At 44.2% G+C, this 26464-nt stretch overlaps 1 protein-coding gene across 2 annotated transcripts in view; it reads right to left on the bottom strand.

Moving 5' to 3' along the window:
• The window catches only part of WDR20 (WD repeat domain 20), a 263372-nt gene extending 240689 nt beyond the window's left edge, over positions 1-22683 (bottom strand). Inside the window, exon 1 of one of the 2 annotated variants that reach the window (XM_086937827.1) lies at positions 22364-22683. In XM_086937827.1, coding sequence (XP_086793953.1) covers positions 22364-22627 — 264 coding nt within the window. In that variant the 5' untranslated portion in view covers positions 22628-22683. The remainder of the gene's footprint in view (positions 1-22363) is intronic. The other variant, XM_086937828.1, reaches the window with a different exon arrangement.
• Positions 22684-26464: the final 3781 nt, after the last annotated feature.

Raw genomic sequence — 26464 nt, 5'->3', positions numbered from 1 at the left:
ATCACTGGGCCCGCATGGGTACTATACACATGCCAAGTATACATATGTCAGTTCGAGTCCTAGGGGGTGGGGGTTGTCGCTTCTTTTTCTCACGTTTATACTATTTATGTGTCAAAATGCGATATTCATGATGACTTGATGGATCACTTTGTATTAGCGGAAAATCAAAACATAAGTAAAAAAAAATTATATATATCTTGGGTTTTACACCCGGTTTCATAATAGAATTGTGAACTTGATTATAGGGTGTCCAAAGATGGGATATGATCAGAGCATCTTAGGAGAATGAATCATCTCTAGGTCCTTTTTTAAGTGTCTTGATTTGTATATAGAAGCAATGAATTGAGAAATATACTAATGTGTCAACATTGGACATTTGATGTTTTGCCTTGTTTTGACATGCACCTAGATGAATTTCTGTACAATTTAACAGTAATATGTTCACGCATTCCAATTATTCATGACTAGTCATAACTCATCCCGATCTGTGGTATGATTGGGATTACATATGGAAGGATATTAGCCGATCCACAGCTTTATTAGTAAACTTTCATGTATGGTGAAATACAGCAATACATGTTATATCATCATGTAATTACTTAATTTTGCTTAATCTTGATTCAGAAATTTTATTTAAATAACTAATCATGAAACACCATTTAGATGATAAATTGTCGAAGAATTGATTGTACATATATTATAACAGGTTACAAAATGGCGCCCACATTAGTAGTGGAACGCGAGTCCTTCCTTAATTTTGACAGCTGGAATGCAAATAAAACATGGCGTTTCATACTAGTGCTGGTAACATCGAGAAAGGCAATTCCGCCGAAACGCGTCTGTTGCTGTAACTAATAAAATAAGAACTTGCATTTGAAGCTGCCCGGAGTGCGGATTTTCTTGTGTACGCCAGTGCAATTGGGATTTGAAAATAGATAGATAGATAGATAGATAGATAGATATATATATATATATATATATATCTATCTATCTCCAACCCACAGTTCAATCCACGAACTGTCACACAAATAAGGACACTCCAGCCAAGTTTCTCGGTCTCTGCGCTTAGTTTATTTTCAGCGCATACACTTCAGTCAACAAACAAACGCGTTTCGGCGGTGGCGCCTTCGTCAGTGCAGCACTGACCGCCGTCCTTGTTTGCACAAAATGGTGTTGTAAAAATTATCTCTACTTGAAGAAAATCACGCCTTGGAATCCGTTTGTGCTGTGGTGTATCTGGACTGCTGGGCTGCGAATTGGAGATCGGCTGGGTCCGTTCTTTGCCTGAGGAATATTGGTGCAGCGGTTGATCTGCACTCCACGGCACTCCGCCATTGAGACGACACAGCTCCACACCCTCGATTCAGCCCAGCATCGAGAGAGGGAAGTTGAAGCTGACGCCTCTGCCACAGGAAAAGCTGCGTGGTCCCCAGTGAATGCTTACAGGAAAAGGATAACTGTGGGATCCGGAGACCGGGTGAAACAGTGATCGAAACTACAAGCAGCGAAAACCGGGCGGTGAGTACGGGGCAACAGTGGGAGGCGTGGTGTAGCCGCCTACCACGCTGTTCGCGCGGTGTGGGTGTGTTGCCCGGGCTGAATCAGTTAGCTCTGGAAAGCCATGTGCGAGTAGCCGCTCGGGAGACACACAAAGTAAAACTATCTCCGTGGTTCTTGCGCCTGACCCCCGTGAAAATTAATAAGTGGCATCACGTCGGACCGGCTTACTCGGAATTATAAGATGAGTAGACCAAGGGAACGGAACCAAATACTAAAGAAAGAAAATTACGATAAAAAAATGACAAAACACACAACAACACGTAGTGCAAACACCCAAGAACACTATTAACCCTAAATAGTAGAAACAAATTGAAAAAATGTCCGAAAAGATTATAAATCGAGCGCAGAGAGCAAATGAAATGTTGGATGACAATATGTTGAGTCAAGCTCCCCAAAGCTCAACAAGTGCATGTACAGTCACAGATACAAAAAAGAAATCAATTCCGAGCACCATTAAAGAGCTACAACAGGCCAAAATCGTGGAGGTCAGTAAGTGGTGGGAAAAAACAACCCTGGAGAAATATATTGAATTTAAGAGTTCCGAGGGGTTTGAGAATTTTAATCATGCCCACACTCTATGACCTCGACATGGATTTAATTAAACAATGGCAAATGGACACTAACGAATGCTCATTAAAGCTCATGAAAACATTGATTGTACATGCAGAACTAGAGGGAATACTGGAGAAAATCCAAGAGCTGGAAAAAGGAGCTAGATAAATATCACAATAATGAGGAGAAAAAAAGAATTGTTGGAAACAATGGAAAAAAAGATTCTCAAACATGAGACTGATGTTGAAAAAAGGAAAGCGAGTAAATTCAATCGAGATCGCATAGACTTTGCAAATGGCAGAATATACACTTTCGCCAGGAAATATGACTCATTAAGAAATAGAGCAGCCATGGACAGATGTATCAGTCATGACAATCAGGGTGTCTACAATGGCTCGGATCCGAGCTACAGATTAAGAGTCAGACATCTCAAAGTTGGATTTTTGCGGGAAATGAGGCTTGCCCAAATGGCGACGCAACGAGGAAGAGCCCGAGGAACGACATGAGGAAGGGGGAGGGAATCAAATCCATCACAACCAGACGTGGCAAATAAGGAACGAGGCCCAAAAAAGGAGACAAAGAAAAAAGATGGCACTAAACAAAGATCTGGGGATAAACCTTTCAAGTATGATTTTAAACAATGACCATATCAGTCTCCTGAATAAAGGACTTTCCTTCTGCCCCAACACAAAAATGGATATCCCGAACTTCCGCATCGACCTATACAAATTTTGTCGCAAGGCTAATCTAAAGAAATATTTTGAGGAAAGACCCCCCAAAAAAACCAATTTACATGTGACATCAACAGAGACATCCTTACTGACTAGAAAAGAATTACCATCTTTAAGGGCAATGCCAAATCTACAGACTGACTCCATAGGAAATAACTCTTGAATCTACTGAAATTGAAAGTGACATAAATATCTGCCAGAGGGAAGGTATTAAGACCAATAAAGGTGGGGATAGTGGCTCAAATCGCAATCAACATTTTGCCCACAACTACCACCAGGCAACAAAATAGATCTATTCCACGAAATTGTTGTAGAGGAAATGAACCAGCTAACAAAGAAGAAAAAAAATGATAAAACATCATGGAACCTCACAATAAGCGAGCAAAAGGCCTTGAATGAATTGAGAGAAAACCATCATCATAAAGGCCGCAGATAAAGGTGGAAATATTGTTATACAAAATCGAGAACCATATATTTCTGAAGCCTATCGTCAACTGAATAATCAAGAACATTATACAAAGCTAGAGGTCAACCCCACAGAACGCTGGACCAAAGAGTATCATTCCCTACTTCTAAACTGGAAGGATAGAGGACTCCTAAACTTTGAGGAATATATGTATCTGAAGGTGGAGAACCCCATAACAGCGACTATTTACTTTCTACCGAAAGTACATAAGTCCCTCATCAATCCACCGGGTAGACCCATAGTTAATTCCATGGGCTCACTACTTGAGAAAACCTCACATTTTGTAGACCTGTTCTTAATGGAGTATGTGAAACTTCTTCCATCATACCTTAAGGATACGACAGCCTTCCTCAACAATGTGAAAAACATGGATTGGAATGAGAATCTAATCATGGTAACAATAGAAGTGAATTCTTTGTATACGTCAATTCTACACCAAAATGGACTGTCAGCCGTCAGGAAATTCTTGGACATGAGATTATTAAGTTTCCGTGGGCACTCTGAAATGCTAATGGAAATTTTTAATTACTGCCTTACTCACAACGTTTTTCTTTTTAATGAGGAGGTCTATCTCCAAAGGCAAGGTACTGCAATGGGGACATCTGTTGCCCCAACATACGCCAATCTTTTTATGGCCGTATGGGAGCTAAACATACTACAGAGTAGGTACAAGTCGAATATAAGAACCTGGATATGGTATATTGACGATTTATTCGTCATATGGGATGGAGATCAATCATGTCTAACAGAATTCATAAACGATTTGAACAATAATGATCAAAATTTAACATTCACTTCTTCAAGCAGCAAATCCAGAGTGATTTATCTAGATGTGGAGGTCTTTGCCAAAAATCAACGGCTTTGTACCAAAATACATAGGAAACCCACTGCCACTAACAGTGTCTTCCATGCCAGCAGTGGACATCCGGAACATCTAAAGTGGAGCATCCCTTATGGGGAGATGCGCCGCGTAAAAAGAAACTGCTTGGAAGATAATGACATTGAACAGAACATTGAGGACACAGGTTTAAGATTCTTGGCTAGAGGATATCCTATAGAGGTTGTTGAAGAAGCAAAAATGAAACTCAAAGAAAGACCAAGATCCACATTATTGAAAACATCGAAAAGGGTGGATAATGAGGAAACAACCCGCATCATTATGGACTTCAAATCAGAAAATAGAAGTCTTAAAAAGATCATAAAGACAAATTGGAACATCTTGATGCTGGATGAATCATTGAAAAAAACACTTCCACCAACTCCCAAGATAACATACAGGAAGACCGCTTCATTGGGTGATATCCTCACACAGTCATCTAACTACCTACAATTTAAAGAATGAGAGGCAAAAAATCGTGGCTAACGACACCTGGCTTCTGGAAGTGCTCGAAATGCAAAGGCTGTGAGCACGGCTGCAACACTCTCTCATATCGACTACAAAGCGGAAAAAAGGAAAACATCACTGACCACAACATGTGAATCCAAATTTGTGGTGTACGTTTTACAATGCCCATGCCAATAACTATACGTTGGGAGCACAATAAACAAACTAAAATTGCGCATATTACAACATCTAAGGGCAATTAAGAATCCGGATCTCTCTTACCCAATGGCAAAACACTTTATGGAGCAACATTCAAGCAACAACCAAGAACTAAAATTCTTTGGTGCAAAATTGGTAAAACCAAATGAAAGGTGGAGATAGAACCTTGGACTTAAGAAGAGCAGAATCGAGGTTCATCCTGGCACTGGGCACGGAGAGTCCTTTTGGACACAACCAGGATGCGGAACTATATGTGCACCTGTAGAAATGTAACCGCTTAGACAAAACATGTAGAAATATATTCAACCTAATGGGACAGAACAATCAAAAGTACAGTGTGAGAACACCTCTAGGATAAATTGAACAATAACTTAAAATAGAGGACAATTTTGGGAAGAAGAAAAGAAGGGGAGAGATGTGCAGACAATTAAAATATTGAGCAGGGCAGAATTGTATATAAGGATCAAGGGAACCTTGCCCTTTTTTAAAATTAAATGTGGTACTTAGGGATGGATTTAGAAATACTGGATAGATAATTCTTATTTTCGCCTCTTCTTATCTGTGTTTGTTTCTTGATAGTCTACTTTAGCATGATTGAACACAGGGAGATGGCAAGCTCTTTCCTAAAAAAAAGTTACACACACACAAATATATATATATATATATATATATATATATATATATATTTACAACACGAAAATCCCTCGATCCTCTGGGTTTTTTTCAAAAATGAGAGCACTCAAAGCCAGTGTTGCGTAGGTTCGCCAAGTGTTTACACTGACGAAGGCGGCAACGCCGAAACGAGTTTGTAAACTGACCTTGAACTGCAGTTAAGTTCCAAAATAAATACTTGGCGAACCTACGCAACACTGGCTTTGAGTGCTCTCATTTTTGAAAAAAACCCCGAGGATCGAGGGATTTTCGTGTTGTAAATACATCACGCATTCCACCGTGCGGCGAGAGGCATCCGTGATAGAGTGGAGCGGCGGTGGGTGGAACCTGTGTGCCATAAAAAAAAAATATATTATATTAATATATATATATATATATATATATATATATATATATATATATATATATATATATATATATATATATATATATATATATATATATATATATATTTGTAGACCTGAAGAAGTTCTTGTGGGCAAAACATATTAGCTAAAACAAAGTTGAATCATTATTTTGATACGATATGAGGAAAATCATTAAATAAAGAAAATCTTTTAATTCTCCAAATTGGATCATAGTATGATTATATTGTCCCTGTTAAGGATTTCCATGTTCACCTATGTTTTTACTATTGTTTAACTTTGGATTTAAATTCTGGACATTTAGTATAGAGTGCTGAATCATACCCCAGTAATTCTCTCAGAGAAAGATTTGATAGTGGTGGCAGATCCCTGGTATTTGTGCACTCATAAGTAATTAAATTAGTTGATAATGTTCTTTAGACAACTGCATGACAAGGGCAGCTGTTTGCTAGTGCCTTCAACACCAGTATGTGAATTAATTATTTGCTGCTTTAACATATTCTATAATATCTATAGTACATATCATTTGTATAATAAATGTATAGCTCTAAACATACATAAGGCAATCAACGTATTTCATAATAATGATGAATATATAACCAATACAGACAATATTTTTTCTACTTACCATACACTATTAACAAGTACATTAAACCAAATAATATTTCTAATAAAATTTTACTCTGGTCCAAAGGGTCACCCTGGGTGTGTGGAATCAGATACAAGTACCACATGGCCTCTCGACCTCTAGCCCCCTTTATAGGCAATCCCGACTTCCCACCAGCCCACACAGGTGAGGGATATCTCCATTGGCAAGAGGCCAACTGTAAACGCATTGGGGACCTATTGGACGAGCACAGGTAATAGATTTCACAGGCCTCATATAAGGTTTCGGGATCCCTTGAAAGGCATATTGGCAATATCTGGCCCTTCGCCACTGGGTCACCCAACCACAGATAAGATCCCATGCAGGTCATTTTTTAACAAAATTTGAGAAGTGGCATGTTACCAGAATGTCAGATAAACTGCTGCTGTCCGACATTTATGCTTTCTTAAACACACCCAGACTAATAAATCTCCGGCGCAGCATAGGTGGGAATATAAATTGGAATGCAAGTTCTCCCCCAAGGAATGGCAGGACATCATACCTAGGGCTAGGGATACCTCGTGCAGCACAGCAGGCAAAGAGAGGTTTTTGAAAATTGCACATTATTGGTATTACACACCAGTGAGAATTCTTAGGTGGAAGCAGGGCAGGAAAAAATGTTGGAGGCAGTGTGGTCTTTAGGGCACACTCACTCATATCGTGTGTTCATGCCCGAACATACAGAGTTACTGGGAGGTGATTCTGCGGGATACAGAGAATATGTATTATACATATTAAACTCCCCTCATACAAAATGTTGGGACTCCCGAATGCCCTGATGTACCCTCTTAGATCAAACCGGGGTAGAGCAATTACGCTGGCGTGGGGGGCAGCCAAACAGGTACTTATGGCTAGATGGGGCACGGCCGAAATTCCCTCTCATCTGGTTTGGCTATACAAGATCTGGGAAATATCGGGGATGGAAAATATTACAGCAGGCCTCCCTTGTTCCCTCTCCAAATTTGATTAAACATGGGGTACCACTATAGAATTCTTGTCCAACGAGTTCACTGAGCTTACTTGCCAGAAGTACCTTAGAGTGCGCCGCCTCACTAATGCCTCCCCAACACCCCCACCCCTCCCAGGACTAAGGATAACAGTCGGCTGTCCAGACAGGAACATATAGGTGACCCCCGCCTGCTGCTTCACACACATGTAACAGAGATAGACCTCTTTACCATCTCTTCCCTACTCTTTTCTTTTTCTATCCTTATTTCTAGTTTAAACAAATGCTCCCCACCGGCCGGTGGATGTAGGTGGCAGTTAATGTAATACTTGTCTTTTCAAAAATCAATGAAAGGATTTAAACCATAAAAACAGTTACTATCTGGGGTCAGGGAATCTCCATTGCCCGACACAGAGATATGTTGATTACTGTCAGGGGCAAGAAGATGTTCAGTAAATCAGGAAGGCTGAAACTAAACCCATTAACATAAGAATGCTTATATAGGCCCATGATTGGTTGGAAGACCATTTCTGGATTCTAGCCTGGGACTGAAGGAGCCCCAAGCCTACCCACAGCTAAAACTAGTCTTGGATTTGGCGAAAACAGCCCATGGGAGGGCTTACATGTAGTTTATATGCTGGGACTGGCTGCATGTCCATCAGGCCCTTATCTCTGATACTTTCTTCAATCCCCTGCTCTCACTTCATGGTCTGTCACTACATGACTCTAGAGCCGAAGTCCCTATCTTGTTAATCCTTCTTAGAGCTCTTTTTTGTTTATCACAGTCTATCAACAATTGCACTGCCAAGCCAGCCCTAAAGACATTGCCTACTGTTGCGATCCACGAGACTGCATAACAGTACCGGCCACAGGCTTTAACAGACTGTAATAATAATGCAGTCGGTCTACAGGCTTTAACAGACTGTAATAATAATGCAGTCTTGAGAGCCTATTGGCTTTAAAATTCTTTTTTGTAATAAATAGGCCATACGTACTACCTTTGACATAAAGGTTTATAATAAAACCTTTTGACCTTTGGCATAACTTTTTCTAATAAACCAATAAAGTATATAGCCTTTGACATTGGCTAGACACCATAACCGAGGTCCACTGTAATCAGCAGAACATTTCCCAAAAGCCTTTGCAAACAATCATAAAATTAGAAGTATGTACAAAATTATAGCTGCAAAGAAATATACAATCATTCCTAAAACAGCATTACCAGAATTCTCAAAGTCCAAATAATCTAACTCAAGGGATGTCACAGGGGATGGCGAACACTAAAACCTTTCTTTGCCTGCTATGGCAACACGTGAAAATATATGTGACAAAATATTCGGTATACAACCTTTAACAATGTGTAAGCCAACATCAAAGGCCTGCTGAATTTAAAATGTTTTTCAAACAAGAAAAACCAGAATCACTGTTTTGTTATATTTTTTCATAATTAACAAATCTGGCATACATCCTTGATTGTTGACTTGTCAGTCATGCTGTTTTTAATATATGCTTTGCCACAGCATAAAAAAAGGACAATACTTATTTTATTTATTTATTCAAAGTTTTATATAGCGCGAACAAGATCTTAACAGATATCAGAGCGCTTCACAGTAGGGTGAGTAGACATAGTAATTGGGTACAGTATAGTGCACGGTAGCATAATAGGATAACAATCATGTGCAATAAGATACAGGTAAACATTCAACTAGACAGTAAAATAAGGCGGTGTAGAGTCTTTGATCTAACTAAAATAGAGATCATGAGGTAGCAGAGAACTCTCAAGTAGACAAAAATATAAGACGGTACTGAGTCTGAGCTAGCTACAATACAGGTCTAGCGATAATAATAAACATTCAAATAGACATTAGGATAGGGTGGTGCAGAGAGACTCTGATCCAGCTGCCATAGAGATCAGTGGATACCAGTAAACCCTCAAAAGACAATACTATGGTACGGTACATGAACAGAAAGTTAATGGATCGCTAATTATCCAACGTTACAAGATCGGTGCATAGTCTCTGAGCAGCAACAGTGAGGATCATGTAAACTTGGCCATAAGGATGGCCTTCACTTCTTTCTTGAAGAGTACAGTGGAGGAGATAATCCTCGTTTCAGGAGGGAGTGCATTCCAGATCCTCGGTGCCATTCCTGAGAAGGAGCGCTTGTATGTTTTTTCCTTACGGAATCTGCGCGGTTTCAGGAGCAGACTTTTAGTACTTCTATTGGATCTCGAACCTCCTGATATAGTCAGCTTTTGAGTGAGGTAGGTGGGAGCCTTGTGGTGTATGGCTGAGTGTGTCATAACCGCAATTTTCAGTTGTATTCTGGCTTCGAGGGGAAGCCATTTCAGCGATTTCAGGTCAGGGGTTATATGAGAGTGTTTCCTTGAGCCCGAAATGAGTCTCGCGGCCGCATTTAGGGAGGCTCTTAGGGGTGCTGTTGTTGCTTGAGGGAGACCGCTGTGGGCCACAATTCCATAGTCTATGCGGGGGATGACTAGTGCTTGTACAGCAGTTTGGAAGTCCTTGGCTGGGAGGAAGGGTTTGAGTTTCCTTAGAGTGTTGATTTGAAAGTTAGCTCCTACACTCTTTCAGTGAAAGCATGCTTCTTCTAACAAATCAAGACCTGTAATCAAAGACCTCAATATCTGGATGGAGCCAAAACCCATCTCAGTGGTGCTTCTAAAGACAAGACCAGAGTAATTTAAAATCAGTGCAAGAAAATTAAACCGAACAAAATCTCACTTCTGGGAAGCTTCAAATAGTGATGGAGCACTCTATTTGGAGACGTGATTTACCAACACTTTCTCTGTAAATGCAATGTAAATACATGTAAAAACTTAGACTTCCACTAAATCGGGAAGGGCGTTCTCCCACTAGCAACAAGTGTTGTCACTGTTCTCTACACTAAAAAAAGCGACCCACTCAACTGAAAACCTGCAAGAAAAGCCTGTTTTTCCACTCCCTGTTTGACTTACGATAGACACCTATTTTTTTGTCTGATGACTCAAAATGCCCACAGCACAAGAAATGAATTTTAAAAAATGATGAATTGTAACTAGGGCTACCAGTTTTTATAGTATTTGTTTTTTGGACATTTACGTCAGTATTGATCCTTATTTCTTTTTGGCTACTTTTATCTGTATTTATCCATATTTATTTTGGGTTTTGTAAAAAAAAATGAAGCTGAAATTAGTATATTTCCACATTTATTTAATCAATAAATATGCACTCATGATTGAATGCCTGCCAGGTTTCAATGATGCGAATACCCGCTGAAGATATATCAATGCACTTAAGTGAAAATATGCAAACTTCAGTATAAACCCTGTGTATATTTATCTACCACTGTTAAAGCCTCTTTACTAAAATCCCTTTCTTTTTTAATCCCTTACCTATCAATCCACACAGCTATGGGCCTGGTAGTCATGGCAGACAGTATTTAGAATTACTCAAAAAGCAACCAAATGTCCGTTTTCATCCGCATTTACAAATAAATACAGACATGAAAATAAACGTTTCCCGTCTGTATTTATCTGTACAAATCAGTAAAAACGGAAAACAGGGAGCCTTAATTAGAACTCCAATTCCACAGGGTTGCGTAAAAGAAACCAAAAGTTAAAACAAAAATTGTCTAGATAGGTTGATTACACCTTTGTCAAAAAGAGATTACACCTTTGTCAGAAAGGTATTTCAGTGTCAGATCCTGATGAAAAATTAAGCCAGGTACATCAACACTATTTTTAAAGTTGTGTTCGTAACTCAAGCAAATGCATTGGCTAAAACCCATATTTATTAGAGTGAGTGTTCCTCTAAGGTTTGGCCGAGAAACAGCTTTAACTGTAATAGACACATTTTCCATAAAATTGCACAATAATAATATGTGCATCTAAGCATACACAAGTATACTTGCACAGTGAAATATATACAGCTGCCTTCAGGCATCCCTCTTCCTCCACTGTCTGCTTAAGTGGCATTCACATTTTCATTCTGCCCACCACAGCATTTGGCAGTCTAACTTAGACACTGGCTCTTTTCAATCGGAGTGGCAGCATTCTGTTCGTCCTTATCTGCCTAAAATGTAGTTCACTTTCAATGTTAAGACTGGTTAGTCAATCTCTTGTTGAAAGTTATTTTTTTTTATTTTAGAGAGAGGTAATGTTACTTTTTTTCGCAAACATGAACACCACATATAAACCGTGACATTTTTACTTTTTATACCTGTTAAAGTGCTATTTCCGGGGGCGTGGCCAAGATGGCGACCTGAAAAGACGCAGGCTCGTATGGCTCCTCAGCCCTGAACCCCGTTTAGCCTTAATAATTGCTTGCAAACCCCTTGGATACACCAGCAAGTGGCTTTGTCGTACCGAGTGCTCTGCAGACCTTCTGCTGGGTGACTGAGGAGCACGGGGGAGCTCTACTTAAGCAGCGAATCACCTGGAGCCAAGACCGGACGGAGAGCAGAAGAGCAATGGCGGCCATGCGCTGAGGAGGCGGCCGCGGCCCTTGGGCTGTAACGACCCCACCGCACACCCAGGACAAGGTGTGGCTCCACCTGGTTGACAGCCGGGACCCGGCGAGCAATTCACAGACATCGGCGGCGTTCGCCTGTGAGCGCCCAGCGTCAGGCGTGGAACCGGAGGCCCCGGCTCCAAGCCGGAGGCGAGGCACGGACCAGATACCGGAGCAGCGAGGAGGAAGCGGACTCCCACCTCTGGCTGGGGTCTCGCCATGGAGTAACAGCAGAAACGAAGAACGACCAGCGTGAACGCAGGGGCCTGGAGCTAGAAGGTGGGTCCTGGCGGGCAGAGTAATCGGACCGTTGGCGGAAGCAGCGGCCATCGGTGGGCGCCCGGCGGCAAGCGCAAAAATTGAGGTCCTGGTCTGGGGCCTACAACAAATGGAAAGGCGCAGTCCTGCGGCGGCCCGGGGGATAGTGGCGGCCTTGGCGCCGAAAGAAGCGGACATTGAGGCTGACGGGAAGTAAGATACAGCGCATCTGGTACCTCGGGGGAACCCACCCGGCCAGCGTTGGGGTCACTGGCTGCCACGTGGTTTACGCTGCTCGGGGAGAGAGCCAGCATCGAGGGAGTGCAGAGAGGTGCAGAGAGACCGTGAGTGCCTGGCAGCCTTGCTGGGGCAACAAGTCCGGGCCGGGGGCCATAGCCTCAGGGCGGCAAGCGAGAGAGATGGGTGCAGCGCCAACCAGAAGGGGAAGTCTGTGGGGGCCCAGAACACCTGGAGGGGGCCACAATAGAGGGCCCGGCCTAAAGCCTATGGGAAACGGCTTGGTGTCAGCACAGTGCCACGGACATTTATAAGAGCACATCCTAAACATTCAAGCAGGCCCCCACATCCACCACCGACACAGCGGTGGCAACGTGGTACCCCTGGGAGACAGCACACGGGGTGCACATGGGCCAGCAGAGGTAACCCACCTTTGCACGGTGCTCTGGACCCGGACTCTGGAGCCTGCAGCGCCGTAATTGCAGGAAGGCCTCAGTGACAGCAAGCGACATAGGTGGCCCGGTCTCCAACGAGGGACTGTCAAGAACAGTGGAGAGATGCCCTCGGTGATGGGGCCCTCCGCTGCAGTCCCACAGGACACAACAGAAGCACGGGCGACGTGGTGACCCAACCTGCCGCCTTGGGGAGCCACCGCTGGTCACCTCAGATTGGACCCAGAAGGATTGGAGGACGTGATGGCCAATATGGGGCGTAAGGGGACCCGCACAATCCCAGACATGCTTACTAAGGGTGCCGCCAAAAGAGACAAGAGCCAACCCTCTCCAGTGTCAGCAAACAGCACGAGACAATGATAGCGAAGCGCCCAACACCAAGTCCTTCCTGGAATCCCTCTTCAACTCCCTCAGGGAGGATTTTCAAACTTTGAAGCAAGACCTGGCCGGGGAGCAACGTGAACTCCGCCGAGATGTGGATGGCCTAGGAGAAAGGATAGCAACAGTGGAGGAGGTGGACCAGGCACGGAGAGAGGAGGTGGAACTTCTCAGGTAGGTCATCCTTCTCCAGGAGCAGCAGGTGGACCTTCAAGCACACACGGAAGATCTGGAGAACTGCTCCCGGAGGAACAATATTTGCAGGGATTATTCAGAGACATTTTAGGGGAAACTGCAGACTTTGAGATCCGCATAGACGGAGCGCATAGAGTTGGCCGGCGCGGCGTGCATCTGCTCCCCCGCCAGATATCCTAGCCTTTCTGCCTGATTTCCCTCTAAAGGAAAGGATCCTACTAGAAACTCGGAGGAAACAACCCCTTCACTTCCAGGGTCACCCGGTGGCCTTGTACCACGACCTTTCCGCCATCACCCTACAAAAGCGGAGAGCATTTAGGGTAGCCACAAGATTCCTACAGGACAATGGGATCCCATATTCCTGGGGCCACCCTTTCCGGCTCGTCTTCAAATGGAAAGGGACCTTGCACCAACTCCGCTCCCTCCGCAACACCTGCACACTTCTAGGAATCGACCCCGGGGGAGGATGAGAAAGAAGACAACACGTTGCCGCTGGCCACGCAAGACAGATCCAGGCGGAGGTCTGGAGGAGAATGGCAACGAGTAGGGCGCAGGCGGTCCCCTAAGGCAGAAATGAAACCAGATCCGACGACGGTAGCCCTGGAACAGGCTATACAAGAAGTATCCAAGGACACGACAAACACGCATTGAAGCAGCATCAAAATGGGGTTTGCTTTTTTTTCGCTCTTTGCCCACACAGGCAGGGGGGCGGGCAGAGGGGTCGCCACTGCCACGCCACCCTCTGGACTTTTTCCGCCACGGGTCTGAACTGGTTCTGAAAGACCTGGGACTATGGTTTGCATTTTGGGGTTTCTAGTTAGGGTTAGGAGGGGAGGGGGTGGGGGGGGAGTAGAGATTACAGATTGGGAGGAAGGGGTAGGAAAGGTGGTTGCCCAGTTGCTATCCGCAGGAGGGGAAAGGGCGGGTGGAGGGTGGGTTGTCCAGTGCTCCATCCCAGTCACTCTAGTCTAGGTCACACTCCAACGTCTCGCACCCCTCCGGGCACGGGGTCTAGCAGGTCTGATTCCTGTGTTCACCATGCCGCCTACAACCCTTAGGATCTTAACCCTGAATGTGCGGGGCTTAAACAACCCTGTTAAGCGGCGTGCAATTTTGTCCCCATTAGAGAACGCCCGGGCGGACATCTGCTTATTGCAAGAAACCCACCTGATGGCCCGCGACTGTCACAGACTCCGCCTCCGTAAGTTCCCAACTCAGTTCTTCTCCTCGGGCCTCAATAAGACTGCAGGGGTGGCGATCTTGGTGGCACAGTCATTTAAAGGGGAGGTTCTACATAAATGCGCAGATCAGAGAGGGAGATTGTTAGCGTACCGCTTTGCCTTGGGGGGGACTACTGTGTACAATCGGGTCCATATACAGTCCTAACGAAAGCCAGGAACACTTTCTACACTCAGCCCTTACTGACGTCACGGACACGCCTGATAGGCACATCATACTGGGGGGAGATCTCAACATGGTGTTTGACAGTCCTGGATAGGTCTGCACAACGCGCACCCCAAAACAAAGCGTTCTCCTCAAGCTGCACAGACAGGTTAGCAGAGCTGGACCTCCACGATCTCTGGCGCCGCACGCACCCACACGACCGGGACTACTCTTATTATTCCAATGCACTCAAAACTTACGTCAGGCTAGACCATCTCTTGGTCACTAGCCCGGTCTGCACTCTGTCCACCTCGACGGAGATAGGGGTGCTCTCGCTCTCAGACCATGCACCAGTCACCACCACCCTCACCTTACCGCCGGCCTCGTATCCCCCCCAGGGTCTGGCGTCTTCGGGATACTTTATTACACAGAAAAGATGTGGTGAAACACATTCAGGACACTATCCAAGACTACCTGCAACACAACGCGAACAATGACACGACGGGGCGACACAATGGGCGGCCATGAAGGCGGTTATCCGAGAGAATTTTTGGCTCTCTCCTCCGCGGAGAATAGAGACCGACAGCGCAAACGGGATGAGCTCACGCAACGGGTGCAGGAGCTGAAGCGAATGACCATTGAACTGGGGCGCCTAGGATATGGAAACAACTCAAAGTAGCCAGACACCTCCTGGCGGCACTGGATGTGGACCGGGCAGAATACGCAGCCCTGCTGCTGCGACATGCCTATTACACTGGTGGGGACAGATAAGTCAGATTATTGGCAAGCAGGCTCCGAGTCGCGCGCCTGCTACAGATAGTGAAAGATCTCTCCTGCCCAGACGGGTCCATGGTCCAAGACGACGCCGAGATTGCGGAAGCTTTTCACGGATTTCATGCGACTCTTTATACCGGTGACCCTCTAGACGGCCAGGCAGCGGCCGAATATCTGAACTGTCACACTTCCCTCTCTAGCACCTTCACAGTCGGAATACCTTGACAGGGATATCCGCATTGAGGAAGTGATCTCTGCTATTGCCAAACTTAAGCAAGGGAAGGCCCCAGGGCCAGATGGCTTCACAGCCCTTTTTTACAAAACATTCTGCACAATATCAGCACCGATTCTCACCCATCTCTTTAACACCTTTTCAGGACCCGGCGCCATTCCCCCTGACCTTCTGCGTGCGTCCCTCTCTGTCATTCCAAAACCTGGGAAAGAGAGGACCAAATGCGGTTCGTACAGGCCCATATCGCTACTTAACGTAGACCCTAAATTAAACACAAGCATCCTGGCGGCCCAGCTAGGCAGGCCCCCACTTGCCGGGTCTTATAGACCCGGATCAGGCAGGTTTCATCCCAGACCGTCAGACGGCGGATCACACCAAGAGGGTTGCCCACCTTATAGAAAAGACCTCCCGAAGCCCTGGAGAGTGTATGATACTGGCAGTTGACGCTGAAAAGGCTTTCGACCGGGTTCACTGGCCGTACCTGGAGATGGTCCTGCAGAAAGTCGGCATCGGGGAGAAGTTCCGCACCTTCATTTTTAATTGTTATAAACTCCCCACGGCAGTGGTTTGAGTAAATGGCTATAGCTCGCTGAGCTTTGGCATCGAGAGAGGCACGAGGCAGGGATGCCCGCTGTCTCCCCTGCTCTATATATATGGAACCGTTCGCTCAGAGAATCCGCCAAAACAAGACAGCAACGGGGATAAAGTTTGATGGCTATACACACACCATTAGTCTCTACGCAGACGACGTCTTGCTCTCGCTGGACAACACGCGGACGGCCCTGCCTGCGTGCATGGCGGAGATGGTTACCTTGCAGCTGTGGCCGGGTTTAAAATTAATACAGACAAATCGATGGCCCTCGATCTATCCCTAAAGCCCTCCACAAAGGCCCACTTACAGACCCTCTTTCCCCTCCAGTGGTCGGCGGACACAGTGCCATATCTGGGGATTCAGTTGACCCCCACACTCATGACTATGACGGCAGTCAACTACAGTACGCTTCAAGGGAAGATACGCGAGGAGCTGGCACGATGGAAACGCCACCCCCCCTCGCTTGGCTGGGCAGAATCGCGGCGGTCAAAATGACTGTTTTTCCCCAAATTCTATACCTTTTTAGAGCACTACCGCCGCAGCCACCTGTAGGTTGGATTTGGCAAACACAGACTGACCTCGCCCGCTTTATCTGGCAGGGTCGAAAGCCAAGAATGAAGAGGACACTGTCTACTTTAGCTCCTGAGGCAGGAAGACTGGGAATATCGGATCTGCACAAATACTTCCAGGCAGTGCAACTACGCTATCTGGTGGAATGGAGCAAGTGGGAGTCGGAAAAACACTGGCTATTCCAAGACCAAGCAGTGGCAGGGCGCCCGCTCCAGGAGATCCCCTTTCTTTGCAAAGCCTTCCGACCGGCTAATCTTTATGCCTCATTTATCACGCGGGTCCCACTAAAAGTGTGGTATGCTACTAACATCGTACATGAACTTACCACCTTTCCCTCGCCGCTTACACCCCTGGTCGATAACCCAGACTTCACTCCGGCCATGGCCAAAGGAGCCTACACCCACTGGCGACCAGCGGGATGTCGATGCCTCTGTCACATCTATGGCCCAGACGGTGTACTCCCCTTCAAGCAGGAATATAACTTCGACGAGACGGAGCGGATGCGATACCTACAAGTCCGCCATTGGGCACTCCAGCCGCAGATGCGGGAGACGGCAGATAGGAAACTTCAGCCATACGAGAGATGGCTACTATCCCGCACCTTTGACACCAAATTAATATCTGATCTCTACAAATTCCTACAACCACCAACAGCACATCTTTATAATCCGGGAAGGGACGTTGGGAGCGGGAGCTGTGCAGGACTCTGAGCCACAAGGAATGGGACCAGATCTCCTACAGGGCACGTCATTCGGCATACCACACCGGGCTTACAGAGACACTAACTAAGATATCTACATACTGGTACTACACCCCGGAGCGGATGCATGAGATGGACCGCAGTAAAGACAAAAATTGCTGGAGGGGGTGCGGACACACAGGCACACTATTACCCCTCTTGTGGGACTGTCCGCTTATACATTCGTACTGGACACAGGTGATAGACGACATTGACACACACTTTCAAACAGACTTACCTAGTTTCCCCACCTACACCATACTAGAGCTCCCTAACCCCTTGACATACCCTCTGCGCTCACGCAAGGGACGCCAGATGGCCATCGCCCTAGGATCTGCAGTACAGAACATCCTGGGGCACTGGCGCACCACTACGGTCCCTTCCATTACGAGTTGGTGGCATAGGATGTGGTGTGTGTTGGGGATGGAGAAGTTGTCACTTACTTTCGCCGGGGATATAGATATGTATGACGAACTCTGGCACCGTTCCGATCACTGTTGGTTACTGAATTCAGAGAACTTACCTGCCCGAGATATCTCTGCTTGTTACGACTCACAGGACCCAAAGAGGAGGCCTCCTAAAGGGGTTGCAGATGACGAATACATCATGACCTAGCGAGAGGAAGCGGGGGGGGGCTGGGATATGAGCACTGGATGGGTGGGTGAGGGGAAGGGGAGTTTGAGGGGTGGGAGGCGGGGGTTACAAATGGTCGGAATTACGTAGGACCCTTTGTATGTCTGTGCCTTCATGGGTTGGATGGGTATTGGACTGATATGCTCACCCTATTTAGGGTTCTTTGCCTCTCAAATGTTTCTTACTATTATTTCATGTAAAGCATTTGCAATGACCAACTTGTTTTCGAGGTGCAGATTTCAAATAAAAAGATTTGAACCTAAAGTGCTATTGCCTTCTGCATACGTTCGCAGCGATAAATTAACAAAAAAGACTGTAGGTCTGCCAATGCCAAACATATAGGATTTACCAAAGATTTTTAAATCGTTATTTTTCCAGTGTCAACATTAAAACATTCGAAAGTACTAGGCATAATGCAATCAAGATGTGAGAAATAGTGCTCCGCTTAAATATTTTGTCTCTGTATCCCAGTTTTTCAGCAAGCTGCACCATATTGAAGAAGCGTTGGCAAAGCCATGGCAGCCATATGCGATGATTAGTTTCTTTTTTTTTGTGCAAAATAATGACACTAAAAGGAAAGGAAAAATAAACTTCACGTGGCTACGCTACCTCGAAACTGCCATCATATGCTTGCATTAGTAAAGAATTACATTTTAAAGACACTTAGTGATATTTAATAAGAAATCCTTTCTGTTATATCATATATATTGTTATTTTTGAATGAGACTAGAATAAATCAATAGCTAAGTAAGTGCTGCTAACCCAAGCAGTTACAATGGTACGGAAACACTTTATAACAGACAGAAAATAAATTGCCACCCAACTGGGTAGCCAAAGAGCAGGCAAAATAAAAAGTCACCATTTAGATGCAATATATAACATCACTAAAATAAAAAACAGACTTGCGAACAAGGTTTTATCAAAGAGGAGAAATGTTCTATTTTTAGGTGGATGTGAACAATTTGCATATGCTTCGTGAAGTCACTCCAAGTGAAGGGAGCAAATAGGTAAAGTTGCCTGGACACTGCCCCATACATACTATATGCTGTGATAGTCGAAAGTAGAAATTATAAAGACAATTTAACAGATGAATCACTCCAGCCTGGTAACCAAAAACCCCAATGTTTATGTATATTATGTGTGAAGTTATTGGAAACACAATAGTCTGAAGAGACAGCTGACGTCACCTCTAATAAAAGAGCTAGAAACAGCATACTTCAGAAAAAAAATAAACGTATATTATTTTTAATCTTTAATACCAGGAACCTTGTATTATGTATTTTCGTAAATTATGGGCTAAGCCCATGGGCTTAACATTCTTTATACAAATTAAACGAACTACTGGCCAAGTCATTGTTGTTACTAGTGTGACACCTTCCCATGAAACATCTGCGGCCAGTGGACTATTTTTATTTTTCAGTCAAATCCTGAAAATTCTATCTATTGCTAAAAAGGTAGGAGCAAATGCATGTTTTATGTCCATCGTGGTCCTCTCTTCGCTGTTTACCTGTAGAACTCTTTTTAAAAAAATGTTTTAAAAAAAGTCTGGTTTTCCACCTGACCTTTCACCAACTTGGGTAGCATTTGATTGGTCATGCGAAATTTATGGCATTGCTCATTCTACAGGAAAGTTTTCCAACATTACGGTAAAATTGCTTATTTGCTGTGACCATTTCTTCCCATCAACAAGTTTAAAACTCCTTTTCAGGGTTCAACTATTAAAAACAAACCGTATTGCCAAGGGAAAAAACATCTTTAGACATCAGTGGGATAGACCCCTCATGACGCCCTTTTTAAACAGTGTCTTGGTACCTTTCTATACATTTTTAGAAAGTACCTCTTGAGCACAGACAATGCAACAAGAAAAATAGAATTCCCCTTGAATGTTTTTCACATCATTGCTAAAAGGCCTACACTGAAACGGAGTAAAATCCCCAAAACGAATGTTTACTTTATTACCTGCAGAAGAACAGCATTCAGCACAAAATGATTACAGAAAGCCGAGTAACAACAAAAATAGAGCTTGCTCCACATTTTAGGTCAACATATGATGTTACCGATCAGCACGTTATCAGAACACTAAATATGAGGTTAGTAATATTTCCACCAACAACCTGACTGCAAATTCAACATGCTTTCCTCTGAACGTTTAGCTAAAATGTCCCTCTAAAGACTGGGCACTTTATTGATGGTGTGTGGTAAAAATATGTACTCCTTTAAAAATTGCAATCAATTGACCTAGTTAAAAAACCATATTATGGTTTCATTTTACGGTCTGTACCCGAGTGTTAATAAGATTTCGAGACTTCCATACCCCGCGTGTGGCGGTGGCCAAATAACATGCCATGTGCTATTAGAGAGTAAAAGTGCTATTCTAAAAAAAGAGGGGCGTTTAAATTTAGCAATAGAGAGCTGGAGACTAAACGAAATTTGCACTCCTCTATTACGACATAAATACATATAGATTTTTGTGGCTTTTAACTGCCATCCGCATCTAGAGACATCTTGCAGACACAAAGGCTCCAACTGATGGCTTAAAATGCATTGACAGCTCAGTCAACTGGCTTACTAGGAGCAGATTTTAATTTACTATTATAAATATAATTCCTACTGAGTAACGGCAACGAACAGTAACACATTATTGGAAGACTACAGTATCTCACAGGTAATAATTAAGGCTGTATACCCAAGGACTTCAAGCAATTTCATAAGTGAGAAAATAAGTTTTTTAAAAATGCACTTTATATACACAAGAGGCAAGTTATGTTACAGTATGCAAATTTTAAACGTTTAGATTTAAATCCTATCGAGTACTTTCACTTAAATGTTGAGGACTTAATATTCCTGTGGTTATTTTTTTAAGGGCGCCTGTTGTAATCAACAAGAAACTAAAGATCTGCCCTGATCCCCTATGCCAATAAAAGTTATTCGTGTTGATAAATATCGATTTCTGACTTGGCACAGTTACAACATACTTTTTTGTGCATAAGCCGCCGTTTTGTTTCTGTGTTTATGTCTATCGGAAGTCAGAGCGTCTTTCAAAGTTATATCCTAGCCCAAAATATTCATAATAATCATTTTCGAAACACACCACAGAAATGAAATACTGAGAGAAAAATAAAAAAGGTGGTAGTTGCATTATACACTGTGCCTCTAAATCTCCTCATTTGCATCCTGTCACCTACCATGAAGAGTGCCTGCCACCCCGTACTGGTTTGTACCTGCTGTTAATAAGTAGAGAGTGCTCGCCTGTGATTAGAGCCAGGCATAAGCATCAGGTGACCGGGAGTTAAGAGGGCACCCATGGTAGGAGTAAAGGACGGTGGTAACCGAAACCCACAACCAAAAAAAAGCAAATACTAGCGCAGCGTAGTTGTACCATCGCATCATGCAACTGGTCCAAGTGCCCCTGATGAGCGAGTGGGTGAAGGTTGGCGAAGGGCAGGATCATAACCTGTGAAGAACAATATACCAAACACTGAAAAATCAACCACGAACTAAAAATATAACGAACAGGGCCAAAATGTCCTAAAAATATGCATCGCAAAGCAACACCCAACCACAAAAAATGAGGAGACAAGCCAAAGGGGACAATACACCACGCACCACAAAGCGGGTGAGGCAATGCTCTTTGACCAGACGCCCCCAAAGGAGCAGTATCTCTAAAGAGACAGTCCCCTAAGTAGCAACAACTAAGGACTAAAGGTCTTCAACCACTAAACCATATAGATCCCCACGACAGCAATTCATACTCTAAGGTACAGAGAGACAGATACACACACCCAAGGTAACAACGTCCCAAAGCACAGAACATCCAGAAGTCAGCACTAAATTGACTATAGCTCCGCCCACAAGGTGGAACTTCCCCATGAACTGCACCCCTCTAACACCATCTCCCGTGGCATCCCAAGACCCATGCCAGCCTCACCTTGCGCACGCCTTTGTAGATATAGAAGTAGAGCTCACGGCCCACATTGAAGCAGACCCGGTCCCCATTGCCAGACTGGTCGTTGACATTGACGAAGGAAACCTTGACGGGGTTGGAGCCTTGCGAATTAAAAGGCACCCGGTTGGGACGGCTGTACTCGGAGTGGCTCAGCAGCTTGTAGAGGCCTTCTCGGGTGGTGAACTGGGTCTTAATCTCGTTCATCTCCTTCCCTCCTCCCTCCGCCGCCATCTTGGGGAGCAGCATTCATCCTGCCCTATGCCCAACACTAACACAGCGCACGCGCAGATCTACTTTGCTTCACTGGTCAATTCTATCAAAGCATGGAAAGGGAAAGGGGACACTGATGCGTAGCTCATAAACTAAGGGAAAGAAGAAGGACTCGAATGGATGCCGCTTGTCAAATGTGAACGACGGAAACGATGTGGCCATCTTGGAATTTGGCGGGCTCGTTCACGCCACTGGAAATATGAAAAAGTAGCAATTTCATCATGGAAATATGTAATAAAACTAAAGAATTTGCGGTACAACTATCTCCAACTTAAAATGGTTCTATAATACATTCCTTACCTCTAGCTTAACCTTAGTACCTTCTCCTAACTGAAAACCACAGTTCATTTTTCTAAGACACAGTAGATGTTTGATTTGAATTGAATTTTATTTAACTTTAAACATTAAAAGGACAAAATTACATATGCTTCGATCCGAAGTTGGAGGCAAGGTTCTCCTGAAACACAGTCCAGCATCATCCCCGATTGCCTTTCTCTTTTGTTTTTTTTCTTTCTAAGTTTTAAGTGAGGTCATTTCACTAAGACTTGTTTTTTCATTTCCGTGGGCGGTGACATGTGATGTAAGCCGCTTGTTTACCGGTGTCAGGCGCACTCGTATTGGGAGGATAGCTGAGTGCAGTGCGTGGTTATTTTTCTGGAGGATGTTACTTTATCCGCGTGCCTCAGAAGTGCTGTCCTACGAGAGTAAACAAAACTAAAAGGAACCACGAATATGCAGAAATGAAGCCTACACCGCAGTATATTAAGTCACTTATGACAGACTAAGTTTGCCAGTCAAAAGGTGAAAGTATGTCAGACCTCAGATTAATTATTCAGTGGGCTGTGGCTGCAGAGTGCAGACGCAACGAAAACACCACACCCACCTAAGTCTCTCCGGCTATATGAGGCTATAACCACCAGGGCCACTGGAATTATGCGGCAGTGAAGGGAAACATATGTGGCACGGTTGAGTAAATTATGCAGCAAGAAAAGACAAATTATGCGACACATTTTGTGATCGTATTACTTAATTATTTTATCATTTTACACTCGTTAACACTGTCTGGCCATTGGTTGCCCATCATTATTACCAGTTTAACACCCAAATATATAGCAATAAGCAACATAAAGATGTCCAGTGAAGCTTTGCAAGGATCTTTCCACTGCGCAGTAGCACGTGCTGCTGCGTTTATAGTAACTTTTGAACCATTTGAGCTCAAACATTTTTTTGTTAAAATTTGCAGGGGATGGAATATATGGCAAATGCGGCAAATCTATAACTGCGGTGGTCGTACAATCGCACAATTCCAGTGGCCTTGATAACCATCCATGCAAACATTTAAGAAGAGGAAGTGGGAGATTTTTGAAAAATAATCGGAAGAATGCATTTTACCTATAGGCTTTTATTTGCAGAGGCGGCCTAGAGGGAGGTAGCCAATATAAAGTCATTTTGGGCTTAAAAAAATCCTGAGTTTCCCACCTGAATCGTGTCTATTGGCATAGGTGTACAACACACATGTATTTCACTAAGACATTTTCAAAATCACAGTAATGTTACAAGAGTCACACATACTGCATGGCTTCCGCTTCCAAATTATTTAAAATCCCAAAAATAGTGTTTAGAGTTCAAAAGCGGGATTTGGACTTCTTTACCGTCCAGAAGGATAGATGTTTTAGGCCTGCTTTCAAACAGCTTTAGATATAAAAATCCTTAAACTATAATTTCTTTTAAAAAAAGTACTTCAAAATATGCACACAGATAGCTGTGTGATAGACCCATTCAGCCACTGGCTTTCATGTGTTTTATTTTTCTCCTATTGCTTGGGTTGGCTTCCCATGAGGACCTAAGAAATGTCTTTGATGGTTACATTGGTTAATTTGTGTTCCCATTATGTTTTGATGATCGGGTAAGTTATCTTTTTTTTTAGAGTAGAGCTGTTTTCATGTATGTATGTATGGAACAACAATTTTTAAATTCCTGGTATATTTATTTTATTTTATTTTTATTTTATATTCTTCTATAGCGCCTGAATAGACCCCCGAAGGGGTATCTCCGCGCTTTGCCGGTAAGAATATCCTCAGATGATTATGGATAGATAGATGGTACATATTAAAAAGGGGGATCAGTTACTGGGGAATAGATGTGTTTTTAAGAGCTTACGGAAGGTCAGATGATTGGTGAGTGATCTCATCTCGAGAGGTAGGGAATTCCAAAGCTTTGGTCCTAGATGGGCTAGAGCTCGCCCTCCTTGTCTGGACTTTTTTATTCTAGGCACCTGCAGAAGCTGCTGGTTGCCTGAGCGCAGGGTTCGTCCAGGGGCATATAGCTGGAAGATTATGGCTAGATATTTTGGGCCTTTGCCTATCACACTTTTGTGGATGGTGCATAGGGTCTTAAACTGCACGCGCTTCCTCACTGGTAACCAGTGGAGCCTAATCAGCAGCGGGAGGGAGGGAGTCAGGGGTGGGGAATTCATATCTCCCGACGCCCGAGACATCTAGATTTTCTACAAGGTCAAGAGGTTTTAATTTCTGTTTTGTCTGAAGGACAAGTAGAAAGTCCTAAAGTAATTTGATAGACAGCTGTTGAACTCTGTTGTTCACATCCAGTTAATAAGTCACTCAGAGCAGTTTATTAGCACTGAAAGGACGAATGCAAAAGCTGGGGGTTGCACTTTCACTTTCCCCTGAGCAGAAGAACATGATGGAGCGAAGGTCAAAGTTGCAGCTACCTCCGACCCCAGCATGTACATCCACAGCAGTATCAGGCTCACGTGTGGCTTGTGGGCCCCCTCCTGGTCCTTTCATTTACTTTGTGCCTGAGACAAACATCGAGCTTCTGCAGCTCCAGAACACCCGCAGCACTGGCATGTAAGAGACTGCCTTTTCTGCATCTTGGCCCCGCTCTGACTTGAACTTGTGATCCCTGCCTTTCATTCTGTGCTTCACCCTTGGGCCTCTTACGGCCCCAAGATTCCTCCACATCCTCACCTCCAGGAACTACTGTAAAGCCCCTTCTTTTCCCTTCTCATGAAGCTCGTGCCCCCCTCCCCTTTGTATTTCCTATACACCTTATGTTTTACTCGGTGCCTATACCTGCTAACCCCCCTCCCCCGCCATCTGACAGCCCTGACCCCCTTCTCTTGGCCTCTCATATCTTACGCGTACATTACATCTCCTTACTTTCCCCATGGGGCTTTCATGCAGGCCTCAGGCCCACACCTATTTCTGTACGTGCACTTCGTCTCACTTTTTGCCTTCTCCAGGGTGCACCGTAAACACACAGTTGTAGCAGCTACTGCAGCTGTGAGGTTCTTGATAGGCGTCTTTCATCTGTAGGTTCACAGACAAAGGCTAATTATTGTGAAAGGGTGGGCGAGTGGGTTAAAGGGTGGATGGATAGATGCAAGGATTGATGTAAGAATGGGTGAGTGAAAGGATAGGAGGATTAACGCAAGGGTAAATAAATGGATGGGGTGAACGAGGATGGATGAGTGAAAGGATGGATGGCTGAATGAAATGGTGGATTGACGGCTGAAAGAAAGAAGATGGATGGTTGGATGGTTGGGTGGGTGGATGGATGATAGGTGGGTGGATGGAGGATAGGTGGATAGGTGTGTGGATGGATGGATAAATGGGTGGATGGAGGATAAGTGGATAGGTAGGCGGGTGGAGGATAGGTGGATAGGTGAGTGGATGGATGGATAAGTGGGTGGCTCTGTGGAAAGGTTGCTGGATGGATAGATTGATGGGTGGATAGTGGAGTGAAAAGGCTGATGAGTGAAAGGATAGATGGAGGGAGTTGAAAGGGTGG

The sequence above is a fragment of the Lissotriton vulgaris genome, chromosome 9 (assembly GCF_964263255.1).
Source record: "Lissotriton vulgaris chromosome 9, aLisVul1.2, whole genome shotgun sequence".
NCBI classification, from domain to species: Eukaryota; Metazoa; Chordata; class Amphibia; order Caudata; family Salamandridae; genus Lissotriton; species Lissotriton vulgaris.
Note: the sequence above shows the minus strand (reverse complement) of the source record. Positions and strands in the feature narration are given on the sequence as shown.